General features: G+C 43.4%; 3 protein-coding genes across 3 annotated transcripts; 1 reads left to right on the top strand and 2 right to left on the bottom strand.

The window, feature by feature from the left end:
* Window positions 1–53: 53 nt before the first annotated feature.
* On the bottom strand, window positions 54–12,145 carry scg3 (secretogranin III). Its single transcript, XM_079294057.1, has 12 exons — window positions 11,970–12,145; window positions 10,817–10,869; window positions 10,620–10,662; window positions 10,277–10,492; window positions 9,064–9,206; window positions 8,661–8,819; window positions 8,337–8,571; window positions 7,970–8,086; window positions 5,023–5,106; window positions 4,233–4,343; window positions 3,103–3,192; window positions 54–881 (listed from the first exon to the last, which is right to left on the bottom strand). Exons 1-12 carry the CDS (start codon window positions 12,070–12,072, stop codon window positions 763–765), a joined length of 1,473 nt encoding a protein of 490 aa, XP_079150183.1. The 5' UTR covers window positions 12,073–12,145; the 3' UTR covers window positions 54–762.
* A 952-nt stretch (window positions 12,146–13,097) lies between these two features.
* LOC306794631 (arylamine N-acetyltransferase, pineal gland isozyme NAT-10-like) lies at window positions 13,098–16,469 on the bottom strand. Its single transcript, XM_079292759.1, has 2 exons — window positions 16,383–16,469; window positions 13,098–15,524 (listed from the first exon to the last, which is right to left on the bottom strand). Exons 1-2 carry the CDS (start codon window positions 16,423–16,425, stop codon window positions 14,650–14,652), a joined length of 918 nt encoding a protein of 305 aa, XP_079148885.1. The 5' UTR covers window positions 16,426–16,469; the 3' UTR covers window positions 13,098–14,649.
* A 382-nt stretch (window positions 16,470–16,851) lies between these two features.
* sdr42e1 (short chain dehydrogenase/reductase family 42E, member 1) lies at window positions 16,852–19,129 on the top strand. Its single transcript, XM_079284444.1, has 2 exons — window positions 16,852–17,324; window positions 17,626–19,129. Exons 1-2 carry the CDS (start codon window positions 17,263–17,265, stop codon window positions 18,722–18,724), a joined length of 1,161 nt encoding a protein of 386 aa, XP_079140570.1. The 5' UTR covers window positions 16,852–17,262; the 3' UTR covers window positions 18,725–19,129.
* Window positions 19,130–20,021: the final 892 nt, after the last annotated feature.

Below are 20,021 nucleotides of genomic sequence, written 5' to 3'. Positions count from 1 at the left end.
TTTAGGAAAAAAATCACAAATATTTACATTTAAAAATACTTCTCTTGAGGCTCTACAGAGATGGAAATGTTGAACTCATAGAGACATGCAGATTGATGGTACAAACGGGGGGCCCCTAGTGGGCTCCCAGGAGAATTACAGCAGAACCAAATGGGAGTACCGGTACGTAGATCACTGACATGATGCACAAAGAACAACATTTTTTTAGGGTAAAATAAAAAGCAAGATTACGTAGATTACATATACACTGGAAAAAGTAAATATAATAGGCTAAAACAGGTTACACTGACTGAGTACACTTTGATATATGTGCATTTTGTTGCAAAAATTATATTGGAAACAGTAGATGATGTAGCTATGGCATCATACTCTCACAACATTAATTTCCCACAGGAGTCAGGTTGGAGTAAATGCTGGCGTTTAGTTGGACATGTGAGGTGGTTACACAAAATACTTTGATTTCTCTCTCAATAATATTCTAGGGATTATTACTCTGCGATCTTGGCGTGCAAATATAATCGTATGTAGCTGTGAAGAATCGGTTTACTGTTTTGTTAAATCCATTCTCTTGATGCATTTTGGGAATGTCTTGGAGGGTTAACAAGTTCCCCTAAGCAGGTAGTTTTGAATACACAGTACATACTTTACCATGCCATGGGAAATAACTAAGTAGTCAGGGTTTTGTTTGAGAAGTTAATGTCAGATTCAGTCCCGTGTTGTAGGCCGGAGGGTCGGTTGGAGGATGGGCGATGGCCGTCGGTGTTACAGGCTGCTGTAGATCCTCTTGATGGTGTCGCCCTCATCCTTGGCGATGATGCCCTTCTGAATGTAGGCGTCAACCTGCTGGTCCATGAAGTCCTTCAGCTTGGACAGGTCGTAATCTGGACAGAGAGGCAGAAACAAAGGATGGGTTTATATTCTGAGATTCAAATAGGAAGATCATGAGGCCACGATAGTTGGCAGGATAGATCAGACATGAAACTTCTTAAGACGGGGCACCCAAACGAGCCACAATCTGGTACGTTAGTTCATTATCGAGGGGGATTAAGGTCGGAGTAAGCATATTTGTCTGGGGTCGAGAAGATACCGCATGCATAAGAAGTAGGTCGAAAGGTCACGGTGTGGAACATAATTGCCAAGTTGTACTTCCAACAATGAAATGATTCGTAGTATGCGATTCAAATTGAATGTGATCAGTTTCCAACAAACTCACTCAAATACTAAAGAAATAGGTCCAGCTTTTTTTTGACGCACCATTTGTAAACACCTTGCTCTAGACAAGTCCTTGTCATAGCACCATAAGGCCGCCGCAGGATGTGGCTATATTTCGAGATGAACACAACCTACCTCTGTATCATCCATCATGGTCACAAATGAGTCTCAGAAAGCAGGCAAACAGCTGCTGCACCACTTCTCCCTGCTCTAACTGGGGGGGGCAAAAGGACGGAGCACGGACAGCCGAAGAGTCACACAACATCTTCCTAATGACATTCCTAACGGCAGCAATGTATTGCGTTGCCTCGAGACACAGTTGCCCTGCGGACGACCAACATGATGTGTGCGAGGGATTAACTGAATGTGATTAGAGACGCAGAGCGCCGCTTCTCTCAATCTTTGTTGCGAGGAGCCGAGAGCCAAAGCCAGGATGTCGACTCTGTGTCCGTCTGCTCCTCTGGCTAATCTGTGTGGTGTGTGGGCGTAAACACACACACACACACACACAGAGTGTGTTGAGATTGTCCTAATGCGTGCTTCTGGTATAGAGTAAACACAGTAAATTGCCCGTCGCCCACTCTGTTACTATGACACTGCTTTTTGGTTGAAAAGGCTTTTGTTGTCCTCCAGCTGTACTTTCTCCGTAGAGAGAGAGAGAAATAATGAGAGAATAAGAATGAGGTTTAATGTGGTACAGCGTATCATTTGAGCGTGTGTCATTTGAGCTGCTGAGTGCCACTACGGAAAAATGAGATGATCTTGGGGGGCCACATTTTGACTCAGTGTGTGTGTGTTCACTGTGAGCTTGTGTCTGCTATCTGTTCATCTCCACTGCCCGGATCACTGAGGGGCAGGCGGAGACGCCCCTGTTGTCCCAGACAACCACTCACCACGCACCAGAATGCTAATGACGTGTCCTATATAGAGCCTGGTTGGAGACGAGCACTGAACAAAACTTCCCTGCTGCTTGGGCCTCTGCAGCTCCATCTTCGGGGGTTCAAGATGCACACAAGAATTTAGGTCAAACTTTGTTTGCCTCTCTGTCTTTTGATTGTTTCTCTGACTCACCAGTGGCTGAATCACTTATCGATCGGCTCAGATTAGAGCAGGCCACTGAACGTCAGCAGTGCATTTAAATCTCACTGAGCGAGAGTTTTTAGGTTTTCTTTCGTCCGAGATGTCCCGATATGATCAACAGTGGACGAATGAATGTTGAGAACTCATTAACATTTCATTCTCTGCTGCTTAATTAAGCACCACTGGGCATCAGTTTTACAGCGTGGAGAGCCAAACAGCAGACGAGTGCACAGTTTTCACAGCTCTGCAGACTGCTGGGTTTTCTGGGTCACATGCTGCGTCGTTATGAATGCTGACAGTTGACAGGAGGGGGGGGGAGGCACACTCACCAACTCTATAAATCCATAGACATGGGCACTGATGACAAAGAGTTGGTGGTCTCTTCGTGGCTTTTCCTTTGAGTTGTTGTGATACTAGTGCTAATCATGAACCAGGTTCAAAATCCACGACGACGTCTCCTTTTACACACATGCTCAACTGCACACACATAAATTGAGGAACGGGAAAAAAGGGAATAAAATGAATAGACATTTGTCTCCGAACAAGAAAGCGGCATCGTGAGTAATTAGGACGGACTCATCAACAATTATCCATATTCACAGGCTCTGGAGTGAAGCATCATTCCTGGATCTCATTTTACTTGCAAATTGAGGCAAACAAAAGAGACTTCAAATTGTCTGTCCTTGAGTGCGTGTCTGTGACGTGGCTGTGACCCACCGCAGTTTAGCGAGGGGACGAGGGTTTGCAAAACACGATGTTTTCTGGGTCTGGCTCTTTAAAACTCAGCAAAGTTTGGAGTGTGTGTCTCACCATCTTTGCCCTCTTCTTTGTTGTGTTTCTTCAACCACTCGATGTTCTTCCTGATGGCCTCCAGATACGTCTCTGACTTGCCAGGCTGATCTGGTGGGAGATGGAGAAAAATGAAGAAGATGAGACATGAAAATCTTCCTCTTTGATGTGTTAGAAAATAGTAAATATGTGGATTTCCTTTTTTCTACTTCTGTAACACATGTACTCATGAGAAGAGTAAGACAGTTCTATCTTTGATTTATCAATTATTTACACCACAAAATGTTCAGAAGCAAGAAGTTATGGTTTAACTTCTACATGTCTGTACACTGACAGCAGTATAATAAGACACATTCTTTATGGCTCAGGTCCAAAAAAGACCCACTCAATGTAGAAAAGTGGTAGCTTATAGGTGTATGATATCTACAGTTTGGGATTTAAATGGATATTAAGCACCAATCAAAATCAGACTACTGCTTCAACACAGATTATAGTTGGATTATAATGCATGCCCCTAATTTTCCCATCATATTATGCAACTCAATCCAGCACAGATAACACAGAGTTTAGTTGACATTGCGCAGGATTCATGTAATTTCCTGCTGAAACCAATGTCCTGGTGGTAATCCTGCTTTATCTTCCGTTTTGATTTTCTTCTTTACGCACGCTTGTGTGTGTGTGTGTGTGTGTGTGTGAGAGGATTACATTGATGAGCGTGTACAGTACAGTGTTCAGGGACAGAGCATCATGGCAGCTGTGACAAGCTTTCCTGTGAGTGTTATTGGACTGGCCTAGTTCAGGGACTTAACTATGATTGGCCTCGACTACACAGTGCTGTTTGCTTCCTGTCAGCCCTGCTGAGTCAAAACAAAGGTCTGGAACGCTCTCGGCCGCTACGTTCAAACTCATTCTGGAGACATTTCACTGCGGGAAGAACCGATGTGGTGGGAATCTGCTATATTTGAGAACTCTGCATTTATTTGGGACATTTGACACAAAATAAAATAAAGTTATGCAATTTACAAGGCACACCGTTTATCATGTTTGAGGGGCAAAACTGTGTCAAATTATTTTTATCAAATTATCAAACAACTAAACAAAAAGCTATTCATGTTTGCTCAGGTCATCAGGATTGGATAGTGTGGACTGACTGGTCTCAGTTGATGGCTGCTCCTCCTTGGTTGAGTCTTTCAGGTTCTCATACGCCTTCTGCATCTTGGCGGCCTCAGCCTTGGTGTTGTCTTCCTCATCCAAATTTTTTCCTGCAGCAAACAAACAGTACACGGAGCATTCAATCATGTTGCCCATTGCTGGTCGAGATGCTTATAGCAATAGTTAAACTTTTTCAGAATCAATAGTAGGCCTACATGTGTGCTTTTTTTAATAATGAACAAACAAGATATGTGATTTTTATTTTTTGTTGCCTTTAGAGATGCTGAGAGGTGGATTTTCTTACCTTCTGACTGAGCCAGGCAAGCTGTTAGCCTCTGTTTACAGTCATCATGCAAAGCTAAGCTAACTGGCAGTAGCCTTACAGTTACAGATTTGAGAGTGGTATTGATGTTCTCATCTAACTCTCTGCCAGTGAGCAAACCAGCATATATTTCCCTAAATGCCAAACTATTCCTTTGAAGGTCAATTTAACCTCCCAAAATCTGCTTGGAAGTTTTGTCCCACATCTTTCTAGGATAGTTTGTAAAACTTAAAAGTTTGAAAACACTTGAGGGGAACCGGACGTGTTTCTGTTCATTAAATAATTCAATCAAACTATATTTTACTATATATAAACTCTAACAAAAAATGTGCCAATGAAGCCTATGAAGTTTCACAGAGCCTAATATACAAACTAATAATATAACTGATATCTGACCATGTCGACTGAAATGACATGATTTTATTGATGTTTGACTTGATTGGAGGACAACTTGTGAGGCTGTTTACCGTTGGGCCCAGTGAAGTCAGGAAGCCCGAGAGCCTTGCCCAGCTTGTTCTTGGTCTGCATGGCGATCATAGCATCCAGGTTCTCTGCAGGTGGATGAAACGGGCCAAACATTTACTTAAGGTTTGATTAGCATTGTGACATCAGTTCACTCTATGGCTAATGAATGAAAAGCTCTTAACCGTTTCAAAGTGCCACGCTGTTCCTGCGTGACTCAGAGGGTAATTAACATTAGAAAAGGGTTTATTCATTGAATAAAATGAAGGTTCAAGAGTATGACGACAGTCACAAAGTCTTGTTCTTTTCCACCATCTTTTTCCAATAATGTTGTTGTTCATTGTAGACTGAACATTGGATAAGACAACACAGGTTACAGGAATAATTTGCAATTCATCCAAACAAGCACATATGTTTTGGGAGTTAGTTCATTTGTCATCGGTGTGTTACCACAAATATTACAATGGCTTAAGCTTTCCGAACAAGATTTGAGAATACAAAAGACCCCAAATCAGCCTGGGAATAACAAAAACAGATCATATGGCCGACAGAGACTGAAGTTAAGTGTCAACTGATCCTCTCTGGATGAGCAAAGCGGTAAACATTATGCTCAAAAACAGAGGAAGCAGATGTTCTGGGGATACACATCCCAGAGATCAGCTGGAATTTCATCCTTTACATCAAGTTCTGCTCAGACTTTACGTTGAGTCCCCCTGTTTAGCATTTAGAACACTTGCTTTATCGCACACTACAGTTGCAAGCAGCGATAAGGTTATGTATCAATGCACACCATTTGCCAACAATTTCTCCGATAAAGACAAATCTTATATCAACACAACTGTGTTTCACTATATCATCATTCATTATCTGTTCATGCACCAGCCTCGTATGACACTTACATCTGCTTGTAACTACATTATTGTGTGTTACAAACCATTTATTACATTTCTATATATGCTAGGGCTTATAAATGCTAAATTGACTTGAAGTAAAACACAACCCAAGTTCCTAAGAAGAAGTTGATTTTCTGAATTATAACAAAACTTGTTTTGGGGGATGGGAGATTTTGGTAAAGAAGAGGTTATTAGAGACAATAAAGAGACAGGAGAAACAGGAAGGCTTGATTTTAGCGCCGTAACTGAGGAACCGTACACATTTCCCCTCTCATCTGCGTTCACTCGAGCCTCTTTTTCATTTCTTATTATCCAAGCATCTGACTTTGTGCATTCAAGCCGCCTCCTCCCACCTGTGGCACAGTGGAAGCCCAAATTTCCATTCTGTCCCTCTGCCCACAGAAGCACGTCATCGTTCTTCCTCCCCCACTCTCTCTCCCTATCTCTCTTTCCCTCTATCTGTCTTGGGGCCTGTTTCCCCCGATTAGCGTTGATGGACAGGCCCGTGTGTATTCAGTCGTGTACCTGGGTGACTCTTCGGAGCATCACAGCCAGCAGGGGCTGAAGGTGGGGAGGGGGGGCAATGAGTGGTTGCTAGGCAATGGCGGAATTCCATCCTATTATCTCCTCACAACCGACAGGACACAAAGCCAGAGGGGTTGCCTAGGGAACCCGTCTCTGTCGTACACCGGTGTGTAACGTCAGCAGTGGTCATTTGTTCCACTGTGAGGGTCATCTGAAAGGGTGATTGATCCGTATAACGGCAGCCTGAGTCATAAGAGTTGATCGCAGATCTGATAGTGAAATATATGCACAAGTCGTTCTAATTCGCTCCAAATTATATTTCTCATCTGCGTTAAGACGAGTGGTGAAAGAAATAGTTCACAAATTAATTGGCCAACAGCTTCTGAGTCATTGTTCAAACAAAAATGCCAAACTTCTTTGTTTTAAGGTTCTCAATTATAAGGATTGACTGCTTTTCTATGTTTTATATAAGTGTAAATTAAAGATATTTCTGGTTTTTGAACAATTGACACATGAGCCGATCATGACAATAGTCTTGCTGCCCTAGTATTTTTACGTACGACTGAGTGTCATTTGAGAGAGAGAGCGAGAGAGAGAGAGCGAGAGAGAGAGAGAGAGAGAGAGAGAGAGAGAGAGAGAGAGAGAGAGAGAGAGGGAGAGATGTTGGGTCTTGGGTTTCCTGCGGCTCACATAGAGAGATGACAGCTGTCCCTTACAGGTGGCTGACTTTACCAATGGCTACTGATGTGATGGCCAGCCATAAAAACAAGCCTGGTCATACAGGGCGCCCTGAGACTAATGTGTCAGCACAGGCTTCACACTCCACCGCACCGGCTGATAGGGAACATTAACTCGGCTCAACGCACTTGGAAGACGAGGAAAAAGCACATATATAAACACACAGACAGAGAAATGCATGTGCACGAGTCGGCTAATGCAATGGACGGAGAGAAGCTTGGATTTTAGATCGTTCATCCACATGTAAGCCACACATACAAAGGCTGTTCAACATGATTGGAATCAATATTGCATTATCATTAATATCAGCATTGGGCTACTGTGATGCGTAACTCCTCGCAAATGTAAAACAAAAACCTATTTTTTGTTAGTTTAGTTAACATTTGCTAAGAATAACTACTTTAGACAACATCATTTTGTAAAACAATAACATCATAAGATCATAAATAAATGCATATAAGTGAGATACAATCATTTGTTTGAAATAATCTTAAATCAGGGTTTGCTGTGATGGAACTTTTTATGGAACTTCGTCCTGGATCTTTCAACCACGTCATGACATGGAAAAGGCTAATAAATCGAGATTCTTTTGTCAAACTAATATCTCCAAGGTCAGGAATGAACTGCCACACTGAAGTTATAACATCAACAAATGATTGCCCTACCCAACAAATAAATAACATTGTTCACCACAAATGCACCGCGCTCTTCGATGGCCACTATACGATTCTCACGTTCCGGCACTGAACTGCACCAGGCTACTGGCAAACAGTGCTGGTATTGTGCTAAGTCTTACCCAGATAGGACACGCCCTCCTCCGGCGTGATGGTGCCGTACTTCACCATCATCTTCACAAAGTCGATCAGCGTCTTCATGATTGTGATCAATGTCTCTCTCTCATGAGCGTCTTGATCTGCAACAGCAAACCGGAGAACACATCTGGCATCAGTGTTTTAGTCATGTTAATTGGCTCCCGTGGCGCTAATGTTACCACATGGCGTTTGACCGCGGGGGTCATGAAGATGGGATTGTAAATAATTTGTTAGGAGGACAAAAGAAGCATAGGCTCATCCTTTGAGAACAATATCGCCTTGACAACAACTGCTATCTTGGGATGCTGTGAAACGAAGATTTCTAAACTGTCCCGGCGTTCTCGTCTTTACCTGAGTCGAGGCTCTTGAGCAGACGGTAGAAGTTGGGGAAGTACTGCAGGTCCTGGAGCCCGTCTTCGGGGCTCACCTCGTTGCCCTCCTCCGTGTCTTTGTCCCATGTCCCTGCGGCCTTGTCGCCCCCTTCTTCTTCTGCATCCCTGTCCACCTCGTCCTCGACCACGTCGTCGTTTCCTTCCTCGTCCTCATCGTCCTCATTGTAGCGGCTCCTGGGTGGCTCCCACGTGTCCTGGGGATGCCAGGAGTTTTGGTTGTTACTGTCGTCATCCTTATTGTTATCACTCTCCTCGTCACTATCACTGATTCACAGGTTCTTACCTCGTCAGCGTCTGAGTCCTGGACGTCCTGCTCTCCCCTGGTTTCCTGGTCATTGCTGTCAACGTCCTCAATCTCGTTGTTCCTGGCGTTTTTGGTGATGAGGTCTTGGAGAGCCTCGGCCACCTGGTACTCTAAAGTATCTGCCTGACTGTCAGTGATCTACAGAGGGGGGGGGGAAACAGAGACGGACAAATGTGTCATAACAAATACGCCGTAAGACGTGTTAAAACAGAACAGAGTGCACCGACCATGAACCTCTATGTGTCACATATTGATTGCTGTCACAGAGAGAACCATCTCAGGGAGCGACTTGGACAAAGCACAATTCAAAGAAAGCGATCGAGAGTTCCTGTTGACGCTACACGCTGTGTCAAATCAAACGGCATACAAACTCGCAACCTACCAGCCCCAGTTTGAGCAGTTTCGAGACGATCCTGTCGAACACCCCTCTGTCGTCCTCCTCGTAGATCTTGTTTGCGATCTTCTGGACAATGTCTTCTGCTGTCAGCGGGGTGCCGTCGACCTGCCGGAAACTTTCTGGGTCATCTGAGAGGAGACGACACATCATCATTATCATTTGTAACTTTCTAATAGCTGCGTGTGGGTGTAAAGCAGGTGTTTCATGCTTTAATTCTTCATCGGATGATATTCCTCAATATATTGTTGAATATATATTTTGCTTTCTCCCTTTTCGACGCTCTACTTTATTCCATCTTCTTCCCTGTCTCTCTATTGTACCGTAGAAATGAACAAGAGCTGTCAGTAATAAATAATTCGCCCTCCCCTCTCCTAATATTTAACTTCTCTATATCTGCGTTACTGAATAAGAAATGTGCCATTTGCTACAGCTTGACTCTTACATAACAGTCCCAGCTGCTTCCCAGCGTCCACGCACAACAAAAATAAGCAGTACCGGAATAAAATGTTGCCCGTATCAGCGAGTTGAATCGCCAGTGTTGAGCTTTACCTATTTATGTCTCACTCCAGGAAATAAGGAATTAAATCCCGCCTGCACTTGCCAAATTTAGGTGTAGCGTAACCTGACGAGCTGCTTGTTGTTGCCAGGCCGACCGCATGAATCGATGAAGAGTAGCACTCAGCACTTTGTGTCTGAGTCACCTGGCCTCAGAGACTCTGCTTTATGCTGATGATTAGATCAAATTACATGCGTACACAGTGAAATGTGTGCTGATCTGATCTATTGAGGCTCAAAATCTATGCAGATACCAGCAAATGATTGGATTTCGAGTGAAATGGTCGGTGTCTACATGTATTTAAAAGACTCCTGTGAAAAGAGAAGAAGCTGTTCCGGGAGCCCGGCGTAAGCTTTCACAACTGCTGTGACTATTGGGAGAGGATCATCTTTCTCTCTCACATGCACGTGTCCTTTGACTCCTTCTCTCTGTCTCTGCTCATCCCCATCACACACATGTGTTTCCTCTGCCTACTCTTTCTTACAAAGTCTGCCCGGCGGCCTGTAAGTGACAAACAGAAGCACGCGGCATGAGGCGACCGGGGCAAAGGTCACACATGCAGAAGGGGAATCAGACCAAAAGGCCGCGTTCGGCAGCTGACCCGGTGGACGTGGTGACAGGTGTGCGTGCGCTGGTACTTGCCGTAGTCCATCCCGTTCTTGGTGGAGTCGTAGTCCTCAGCCAGACGGCGGCTCTTGGTCGAGTCTGATTCATCTGGAACGTACTGGTCCTTCTTCTCGGGGGGCACCTCAGTGGTCTCCTTTGATTTCTGGCCGTCAGCCAGCGACTTCAGCACGGTGAAGTCGTCGAGATCCTGCTCTGACTCGGGGACCTTGGAGGCCGTGGGACGCTTGCTCTCTGAAAGACAGCAGGGACGGAATGATCAAACTGGAGACATACAAGAAGATGAACTCCTCTCACATGGATGTGAAGTGCTGCAACATGAACCCGGCGTTAATTGATTGGCAGTAATGTGTCCTCTTACCCGCTGACTGTACTGCAGCCTTCACGCTGTCCGCCTCAGCAATCTGGGGAAATGACGAACGTTACAGAAATGATTTCCACGCAGGATATAAGCTCTGATTAGTAATGTTTGCTGGGCTAATACCTTGGTTGTTTGACAAGTGACCGTAAAGCCCAGTTGGCCGGATATTGGATGATAAAATTAGCTGTGAGGCTTACCTGCTCTTGTAGTGGTCTTTCTTCTGTCAGCTGTCTATTGTACACAGTTTTATCTGCAACAACAAAAAAAAACATGCAATAACTTTAAACTTTTAAGCAGACTCAGATTTCTTAGGTCACAAATGTGAATTGCGCATAGATTCCTCTGCTTTTTAACAGAACTCTAATAAGATAATGTACTTCTAAGGTGTTACTTTAAAAAAAATGTTTTTCTTCTTCTTGACATTTAAATACATTTGTATCTTTCAGACTTATGGGATCGTTTCTGAGCTCCCAACTCACCGTGCACCGCAGAGGCAGGGCTTAATCGGATTATCAAACAAAAAGATTAAACTACAGCGAAAATAGACCACAAGCGGCCCGAACGTGCGAGAAGGCGTCGTTGAACGCACCAGTCACCGCTGAGCTGCAGCTGAACTTTAGAGGCACTGCTCTCTGCTATGTTTAGTTAGTCGACGGGTTCATATATGCACAAAACAAAGCGAAATGATCGTATTACAGCTTCTTAAATGACAATATTTCGTGGTTTTGTTACTCCTCTGTGACAGTTAACTGAATATATTTTTGAGTTGTGGACAAAACAAGACATTTGAGGACGTCATCGTGGCTTTGAGAAACACTGATTGACATTTTTCACCATTTTCTGATCGACCCAACAACTATTTGCTTAATCGAGAAAACAATTGACACGTTAATAAACATGGTAATCGTTAGTTGCAGCCCTATACTAAAGCTACACAAGTATAGGATAAATGGTAAATATATTGATATATATCAACAGTCTAATAGCCCTTTAAATGACCTGTACTGTACAATGTGTACACGGTGTAATAGACAAATATAGTTCATCTGCAGATATTCCGATATAATTGATGTTTTTGTAATGATTAGATCAGTATACTAATAAGTTCAAGATAACCTTGTAGTCTTTTCTCTCTTTTAATTTCAGGCACCATGTGTGCTGAACAGTAGGATCTTATTGCACTTTGTGGCGTTTTTCAAATCTTCTTTTGTAATCACTGACTTCCTCGAGAACAGTTTTAAATAGCATATCTACATTTCTAAACATATTAGCCTATGGCAAACATGTTTTACAGTACAGGATTACTACAATGCATGTCTCTCGCACGGTTAGAGGCGATGGCCAACTCACCATCCGTTGAGGCTGTAGGTGTGGGGAAGGCAGATATCTGGCTCACTACATTCAGGGCTAGAAGCTGGAAAAGGACAAAAAGGCCGACGTATTTAGACGCCATCCTTAAATAAGCTGTCTCGGAGTGTTCAAGAGGAAGATATATCCTGGCCGTCAAAGTGCTGAATGTGTGGACAGCTCCGCTCCGCTTCGCCCGATCGCTGGTGCTGAAACTGCCTCGGAGGCTGCGCCCTGGATGGGGTACCCAGTGTGTGTTGGCCCTGCTGCTCGTCAGCGGAAGGACGAGCGCCGTAAACCAATCCAAATTGGCTGTGTCCACAGCTCGAACGTCATTGGTTGAAACCCAAATGCAGGGCGCAACTAAGAGCCTAAGTCCCGCCTTCGCTTTCTGGGTGCTTGAGTAGATTTGCAGGTGGATTTCTTGCTAGCTATGAGCGTGCTAGCTGTGAGCGTGCTAGCAGCAGGCTACTCCTCGTAGCCCAAACAGAGCACGCACACAGGCCCAGGGACTCTAGCTGGCGCTGCTCCGTCGGTAATAGTTTCCCTAACGTAATACCAGAAAGCCCACACCCTTTTTATTTAGTTACAAAACATCTAATATAACACAGAAAACTAAACAATGTAAAAAAGAATAGACTTAATAACAATATAACGTGTTTGATAAGAAAGAAGATAATAATTAGATGGGCCTAATTTGGCTTAAAAAAAATAAAATGCAGGTACAATTAGTTCAAATAAATGTATTTATTGCTGTAGTTTTAAATGAACTTGACAGTTCAGTATGTTGGATATTGAGATGAATTATTGAATAGGATTTTTTTTTATGTGTGGGCAAGGATTCATCAAAGTTCTTTAACGATGAACGTTGCTTTATGGTGTTTTGAGGGAACAATATTCACGAAGAGCTGATTCTTTATATTCTCCACATTTTCACCCATCACTCTAGATAAAGATTAGATTACTCTCTGCCTCATACATACCGTTTTGTTGCAAAACTTGATTTTTTTTCTAGCTTTCCTTACTTTCCTACAAACTGTAAATTGGCCTTTATATCATGGAGACATACTTGATTATTACTTTCCAACTCTGGACCTGCAAACATGACAATGAACGAAAAGGAAGAAGACAAGTACCGGCACTGTTTATTTTTAACATCAGTTAGCCATTATTAGACAGCAACTTTAACATTGTATAGAAGATTTGAAGCACTGTTCATTTTTGAAAACTGCCTAGCTGGTTGGTCATGAAATAAACACAGGTTGTGACAGAATGGCAGGTCAATTTAATAACAGGATTATGTGTAAAATGATTTGTTGTTGACGGGCTGCAGTTTGTTCTGCAGCTTCGTAAAAAAAATTGGGAAAGAGAGAAAATGCAGCAAACGTGTTAATTAACCCTTAGCTTTAATATGGATTGATTGAACAGTCAGAATGGCGTCGTCTGTGGATGCAGTGTGTGCATCAGAGACACAAAGGAATCTCATGTATTTTAGGAGTTGAGCTCTAGTCAGTAAAACCTGACAGTGTTTGTGTCAGTTAAAGATTTGGATGGGCCCCGTGTTAATCTGTGCTGTAAGTATTGCTCCACAGTTACATACCAATAAAACAATTGACTCAAAGTCTCACCTTACATTTCTCAACCTTGAAATGTAAATACAAATAAACATAAAAAAATGTAATATTCCCGTGAACAGGAATCAAGCTCCTTCCCAATTGGCCATATTTTGTAGGCATCCATAGTCGTTACCAAACACAACAGTGTGGAATGTTGAAATGCACAACTTTAAATTGTGTATCATACTCAGTCTTGTCTTCGGGTCAAATGTATCAGATATTTGTAAATGTGTAATGTTTCTAGCTTCGGTTTGTCACTATAAAATATTAAATGAGTACAGAACATCCAATCTAAAGGGGCTTGAAGTTCTGAATACTACTTCTGAAGTCTGTTGTGTACTCTGTCAATGAGTTGTTAACCAGCAATGATTTACAGTATGCGTCTTAACTCTGACAAACTAAACATTTGTAATCTTTCTCAAGTCAACAATTATAAATTATAGTCCACATTGTGAGGCGATTGGTATGTAGCTCAGCAGTTCTTCTTATCTGCCATCTGGGATTCTGTCAATCAACTGGGGTCAGCCCATTTTAACTAGTGTATGTGCATGAAATGCAAAGGGCCACTCCAGATGGCAAAAGAGAAATTGTTGGCGCCCAATGAACCGAGTAGGGGTTTGGCAGTGTGTGGCCATGGCCAGAGATGAAAACTGCTGGTGAGCTGGTAAAAAGATAAGGGCCTAAATGTAAAGATGATTGCAATTAGTTTCGTAAGACACGTCCATCAGTTGTCAGCACGTCTACAAATGTAGTCAGATGAACGACACAGTTCAGGTCCTTCTCCAGAAGACAAGACGGTCTACGCCAAGAACTGCCTCTGACACCTGAACATCCCCTGCTCCAGCCTTCTAACAAAACCACAAGCTCAGTCATGAGTCAGAAGACAAATGTATGTGCGTGCATAATATTTAATCATGGTGACGATATATGAGAGAGGATGCCGAGTACAATGTACGAAAGATTAAATTCAAAAGTACTGGTCATGTTTCAAACAGACGATTCTTCAACAAGCTAGTTGGTCGTGAGATCTTTCCGGGTGAATCTCAAAACAGCACACGTGTAGGATTTCAGAATGTGTAGTGCGACTTGTTGTTGAGAGGCTGCAGTTTGTGCTGCAGCTTTATGTTGAACTTTTCACGAAGAATTTGCTCTATCTCGTCATCCGTTACGTTTCTTATGTCTAAGACGTCAACTCCTTCGTCGGGTTTGTAGGTGGCCTCGCCGTAGGTCCAGCCAATCAGGGCTCTGAATCCTGTTGGCGTTTGCAAAGAGCAGATGGACTTATTGGTGAACAGGGAAGTCTCTGTCTGGAGTTTGTTGTTTATCTCAAGGAAATGTTCGGCCTCACGAGGCACCAAGGAGAAGCAGTAGAGCTGATTGGTTTCCTTCCTGTTCACCAGACTTGATTTGGCAAACTCTGGATTGAGAACCTCTGGCGTTCTACCCGTTTTCTCCAGCACCCAGATGTCCCCCTTGTCTAGGAGGCGAAAGACACCCGCTGCCTGAGGTTGGTCCTTTCCAGAGACGAGCTCCAGGGGCTCCCACACTTGGAAAGAGACCCCATAGCTTACATCGTTTATATAAGCCTTCCCATCGATGACAACCTTGTTGAGGAAATGAGAATCAAGGGGGCCAAAATCATTGAGGATACTGTTGAAAACTCTGGAGCCCAGCGTCGTAGTGTTGTAGCCCATTTGTCTCAGCACCCAGCCAAACAGGAAGTTGTTCTCAAGGCACCAACCTCCCCGGTTGTTCCTCACAATCTTGTTGAAAATGACCTCAAGGTCAATGACGTTCCTCCCACCACAGTGCATGCTGAGGTTTTCGAATGGAATTGACATGACGTGCTTTTTGTGGATCAACTTCAGTGTCGCGAGATCCAGTTTATCAAAAGTGCCGTGGAAACCAATTCTTTCGAAGTATTCCTCCAAACTCATCTTGCCTGTAAAATAAAAAGACAACGGAAGATATCACTTTCTAAAAAGCCCTTATACCTAAATAAAGCCAGTAGTTGAAGCTTAAACCCGTTATAAACATATGATGCAGACGCATTTAGAGGTCCCATCCACCGGTTACAAAGTTGCACTACATTTTGCAATGTCTTCTTTATTGTCTTAAAGCTTACAACAATGACAACTGCCTATTTGTCAAAAATGTTCCCTATTTAAAAGGACGATCCATCCTTTAAGTTATCTTCGTGGTGAGAGCGGTGTTATTAAAAAGGCTTTTGACACCACACGCCATGCCATAACCTACTTCTGAACAAAGCAACAAACTTAGTTTAAATTATTTAAAATTAAATTTATGTCTTGATAAAACACAACACGCGCTTACCACTGTATTATTTTGAAAGAGTAGGCTATAAGTTGCTCAATTATGAGAGTTTGATCAAGTTGTCTTTTAGAAAACTGATTTTTAAATGTTGGAAACATCTGTTGTTTTGTCCAAATCTCACAAAAATGAAAACCAGCTGGATCAGCAAATGGAAACTGCAGAGAGACGCAGCGCAAAACTACATTCACTTTCGCCATATTCTTCAATAAAAGGGAAATAGGTCGACCCTACCAACGAAAATGAAAACACAAAGTCATCTGAAAACGAAGGTGAAACACGAGCGACGATAGCTGTCTATGTTTATTGTTCTTACGAGTATTTGAGCAAGGAGGTGAACCGCTAAGAGGAAGTGACACCAAGTGGAGCCTCTTCCAGAAATAAAGCCCACTTTAACCACAACTAATTTACCCCAAACCGGAGCGATCCATGTTGAATCACCCTGGAGCAGACTTAAACACGCTCTTACCTAAACCTTCGGCGGAAGGTTGCTGTTGTTGCTGATCAGTCATTGCAGTTATTTGGAATCCTTTGGGAAATATCTCCACTTTTACACCAGAAGTTTTAGAAATTGTAGAAGTTTTTGCTGGCAGACATCCGATTATGACTTTCAAAATAAAAGCGTAGTGGCGACCATTAGAACGCATGCAACTCATGCAATGAGTTTCATACGCATAAAAGCATACGCGTATTCGACTATTCTAAAGCTTTATATGTTTTATCATAATTTTGATAACTGAGGGTTGAAAAATAAAATCAGTTTCCAATCACTATATCGCTACCCTGTCCTACTCTCTGTGTTATTCTGCCTCTCTGTACGAACGCTTGACGACTTGTCTGTCGACGGTTTTTACGTAAATTACGTAACAAAAAGCACGTACAGAAGTGCGCGTGAGCGCCGTGTCTTTCTCGCCGGTGCTATAGTTAGTGGAGTTTTTGAACGAGTGATTCTCAGCGGACATTCCCTCGTTTTCTACCCAGTATAGTCTGAGGTTAGTACCGACAGCGAAACACCTTCGTGTCGTGAACTTAACTCACATAGAGAATTCAGGCTGTGGATTTATCTCACTCACTCTCTGCATGGCATTCTGGAGTACTCACTATATAAAGTAAGCGTGGTACGTTATGTTAGCTTATGAAAGGTACAATTGTACAAAAGTTACAAAGAAGGTCAGTAGGCTACAGACTACGGGTTAGGTAATGTCAATGTAGTGGCTTCTTTTTCCCTTCATGTGCGTGTCTATTACTGGGAGTACGGTGTAGTTTTGACACGAGGATGCCGTTGTGTGCACTTCTGTATTCTGCCCAATTCTCTCTTTTATACAAACTCACAGATTCGTCCACCTGCAATGGAAAACGCACGCGCAGACACGTTTTTGATCACTGGAGGATGTGGCTATTTTGGTTATCGGTAAGAACAATGTCATTATTGTTTATTATTCAAGTTAACGAAGTGACGGTGCACATTCACAGTCAGCTAACCCTCAGCAAGGCTTTCAGAGTTGCCCTGTGCTGTAACGCTGCTTTGCCGCCACAAGGTGGCGGTATCGCACCAGTTATCTCAGTTACACTGGACCTATGACTCCCACAGACCCCTGGCAGATGTAACATTAGAAATACATGCATTGTGCTATTTTGTATTCATTGTATTCAGTGAAAGTCAGTTTCATGCGGCGATGAATTCATATTCAATAACTTGTTTTCCCCTGCAGCCTGGCATGCTCCCTGCACGGACAGGGAGCCAAGATCATTCTGTTTGACACAGTTCATCCAAAGCAAGAAGTGCCAGAGGACTTTATGTTTGTTCAAGGAGATATACGTGAGTATGCGCAAGTTGAGGAGGCCGTCGCTGGCGCGGACTGCGTGTTCCACATCGCCTCCTATGGCATGTCCGGCAGAGAGCAGCTGAACCGCCATCTGATCGAGGCGGTGAACGTTCAAGGCACAGAGAACGTCCTGAGGGCTTGCGTGGAGCACGGAGTGCCCAGGCTGGTTTACACCAGCACCTTCAACGTGGTGTTCGGAGGCCAAGTGATAGAGAACGGGGACGAGAGCCTCCCTTATCTACCTCTCCATCTGCACCCCGACCACTACTCCAGAACCAAGTCGCTGGCGGAGATGGCAGTGCTGAAAGCCGACGGCACGGCACTGAAGGACGGCTCCGGGGTGCTGAGATGCTGCGCGCTGCGTCCGGCAGGAATCTACGGGCCTGGCGAGCAGAGGCACCTGCCCAGGATAGTTGGCTACATAGAGAAGGGGATCTTCAGGTTTGTTTACGGTGACCCCGGCAGCCTGGTGGAGTTCGTCCATGTGGACAATCTGGTGTCGGCGCACAAGCTCGCCGCTGAGGCGCTGGCCTCAGAGAAGCAGCACCGCTCTGCTGGCCAGGCCTACTTCATCTCAGACGGAAGGCCTGTCAACAATTTTGAATTCTTCAGGCCTCTGGTAGAGGGCTTGGGCTATCCTTTCCCCAAACTGTGCCTTCCTGTCTCTCTCATCTACTTTGTTGCCTTTCTCACAGAAATGATCCACCACCTCATCGGGCCCTTCTATAACTTCCAGCCGCTGTTGACGCGCACAGAGGTGTATAAGACCGGCGTGACGCACTACTTCAGCGTGGCAAAAGCTAAGGCGGAGCTCGGTTATGAGCCCCAGGAGTACAACCTGGATGAGGTCGTACAATGGTTCAGAAGCCGAGGCCATGGGAGAAAATCTCACAGCTCCCCCCTCGGTCGATTGCTACGAGACATCCTGTTTGTTTCCGCCTTTGTTGCCGCGGTTCTCTCTTTTCTTCCATTTGTTGGCAGTTGAGGAGCAGCTGAAGCAAAAACATGATTCTGATATTTTCCAAAATGCCATACGTCCCTTATCGTGACAAAGTTAGGATTTTATTGTCATATACACGCATATGAAATTTGACTTCTGCATTTAACCCATTCATAGCTGATTGGGAGCAGTGGGCTGCTGAGAAGCGCCCGGGGAGCAGTTAGGGTTCACTGTCTTGGCACAGGACATGCAGCAGCCAAGGATCGAACCGCTGACCTTGCGGTTACCGGACGACCTCCTCTACCCAGTGAGCCACAGCCAATATATATGCATATGGACACATTTTATTATAAAATCAGTCAGTACTGGCAGGTGCTTTAGACATAAAAAACACATTTTTTTTACTGTAACACCCGCAACATGTGAAAATAGTCATATAAGCTCTGTACCTTAACGTCTTAATTTTACATCTGTTCATTTTACAATGGCTGTTGTCATTGTTGGACACTTTATGTCAAATGCTACCTCTTTTTTTCCACAACAGTTAGCTTTTGAAAGAACAACTCTGGGGACAAGGATCTGTAACAACCTATCACATGTTTTTAGTGCTGTTTTTGTGGAGTTGTAATGTAACGAAATGCTGAGGAATGTTCTGAAAACTGCAGTGAATAAACTCTTCCAAGGCAAATGTGGTTTGTATATTTTTGAACTGGATTCAAGGTTCAATTTAAAGTTTTGTTTATTTGAATTTATTCAGTAAGTAGTATGTTTGAGGACCCTGGACAAAGATTCGGTAGCCTGGTTTATAATGTCTACATCATATCTACTGTAACTATGAATCACAATCCCACATTAATAATCCACCAAATTTAATTTACCAAAGTTAACCATGACCTCCATTTGTGGTCATCATAGTCATTTTCTTTCCACAGTTTTTTCCGTTTTTAAGTGACTCGTACACTTTGCATGCAGTTCACTTCTACTTGAAACATTGTATGCAGCCTAATATGAACTTTGAATACAACTTTTATTTATTAAATCAATTCACCCGATTGATGCCTTTGATACTCTGTGTGTATTCTTTTTTATTGATATTTTTTATGTTTTATTCGCAACAAAACATTCCTTTAATATTCCTATAAGAGCCCATAGTCGGCTATGATAACTGGACATTGTCCAAATAAGCATCATACAGGCTCCACTTCGATGGGGCTGTACCTGAGAATCTCTTTGTCTTCATATCCTCGGATTAAAAAACGTGGATACATTTGAGTTTTAAATCGCATTGCCCTCCAAAATACCAGCTCACTGCAGCTTATTCCTGGTGTAAAAGGAGTCGGAC

The sequence above is a fragment of the Melanostigma gelatinosum genome (assembly GCF_949748355.1).
Source record: "Melanostigma gelatinosum genome assembly, chromosome: 2".
NCBI lineage: Eukaryota > Metazoa > Chordata > Actinopteri > Perciformes > Zoarcidae > Melanostigma > Melanostigma gelatinosum.
The sequence above is the reverse complement of the archived record's forward strand: the minus strand, read 5'-3'. Positions and strand labels throughout refer to the sequence as shown.

Coding starts and splice junctions, on each gene's coding strand:
- LOC306794631 (XM_079292759.1), bottom strand. CDS start 16,425: ATGACTGATCAGCAACAACAGCAACCTTCCGCCGAAGGTTTAG. Junction 15,525..16,382: donor ACCTTCCGCCGAAGGTTTAG/GTAAGAGCGTGT, acceptor TTTATTTTACAG/GCAAGATGAGTTTGGAGGAA.
- scg3 (XM_079294057.1), bottom strand. CDS start 12,072: ATGGCGTCTAAATACGTCGGCCTTTTTGTCCTTTTCCAGCTTCTAGCC. Junction 8,572..8,660: donor AGGACTCAGACGCTGACGAG/GTAAGAACCTGT, acceptor TGGCATCCCCAG/GACACGTGGGAGCCACCCAG. Junction 4,344..5,022: donor TGACTTCACTGGGCCCAACG/GTAAACAGCCTC, acceptor TGTTTGCTGCAG/GAAAAAATTTGGATGAGGAA.
- sdr42e1 (XM_079284444.1), top strand. CDS start 17,263: ATGGAAAACGCACGCGCAGACACGTTTTTGATCACTGGAGGATGTGGC. Junction 17,325..17,625: donor TGTGGCTATTTTGGTTATCG/GTAAGAACAATG, acceptor TTTCCCCTGCAG/CCTGGCATGCTCCCTGCACG.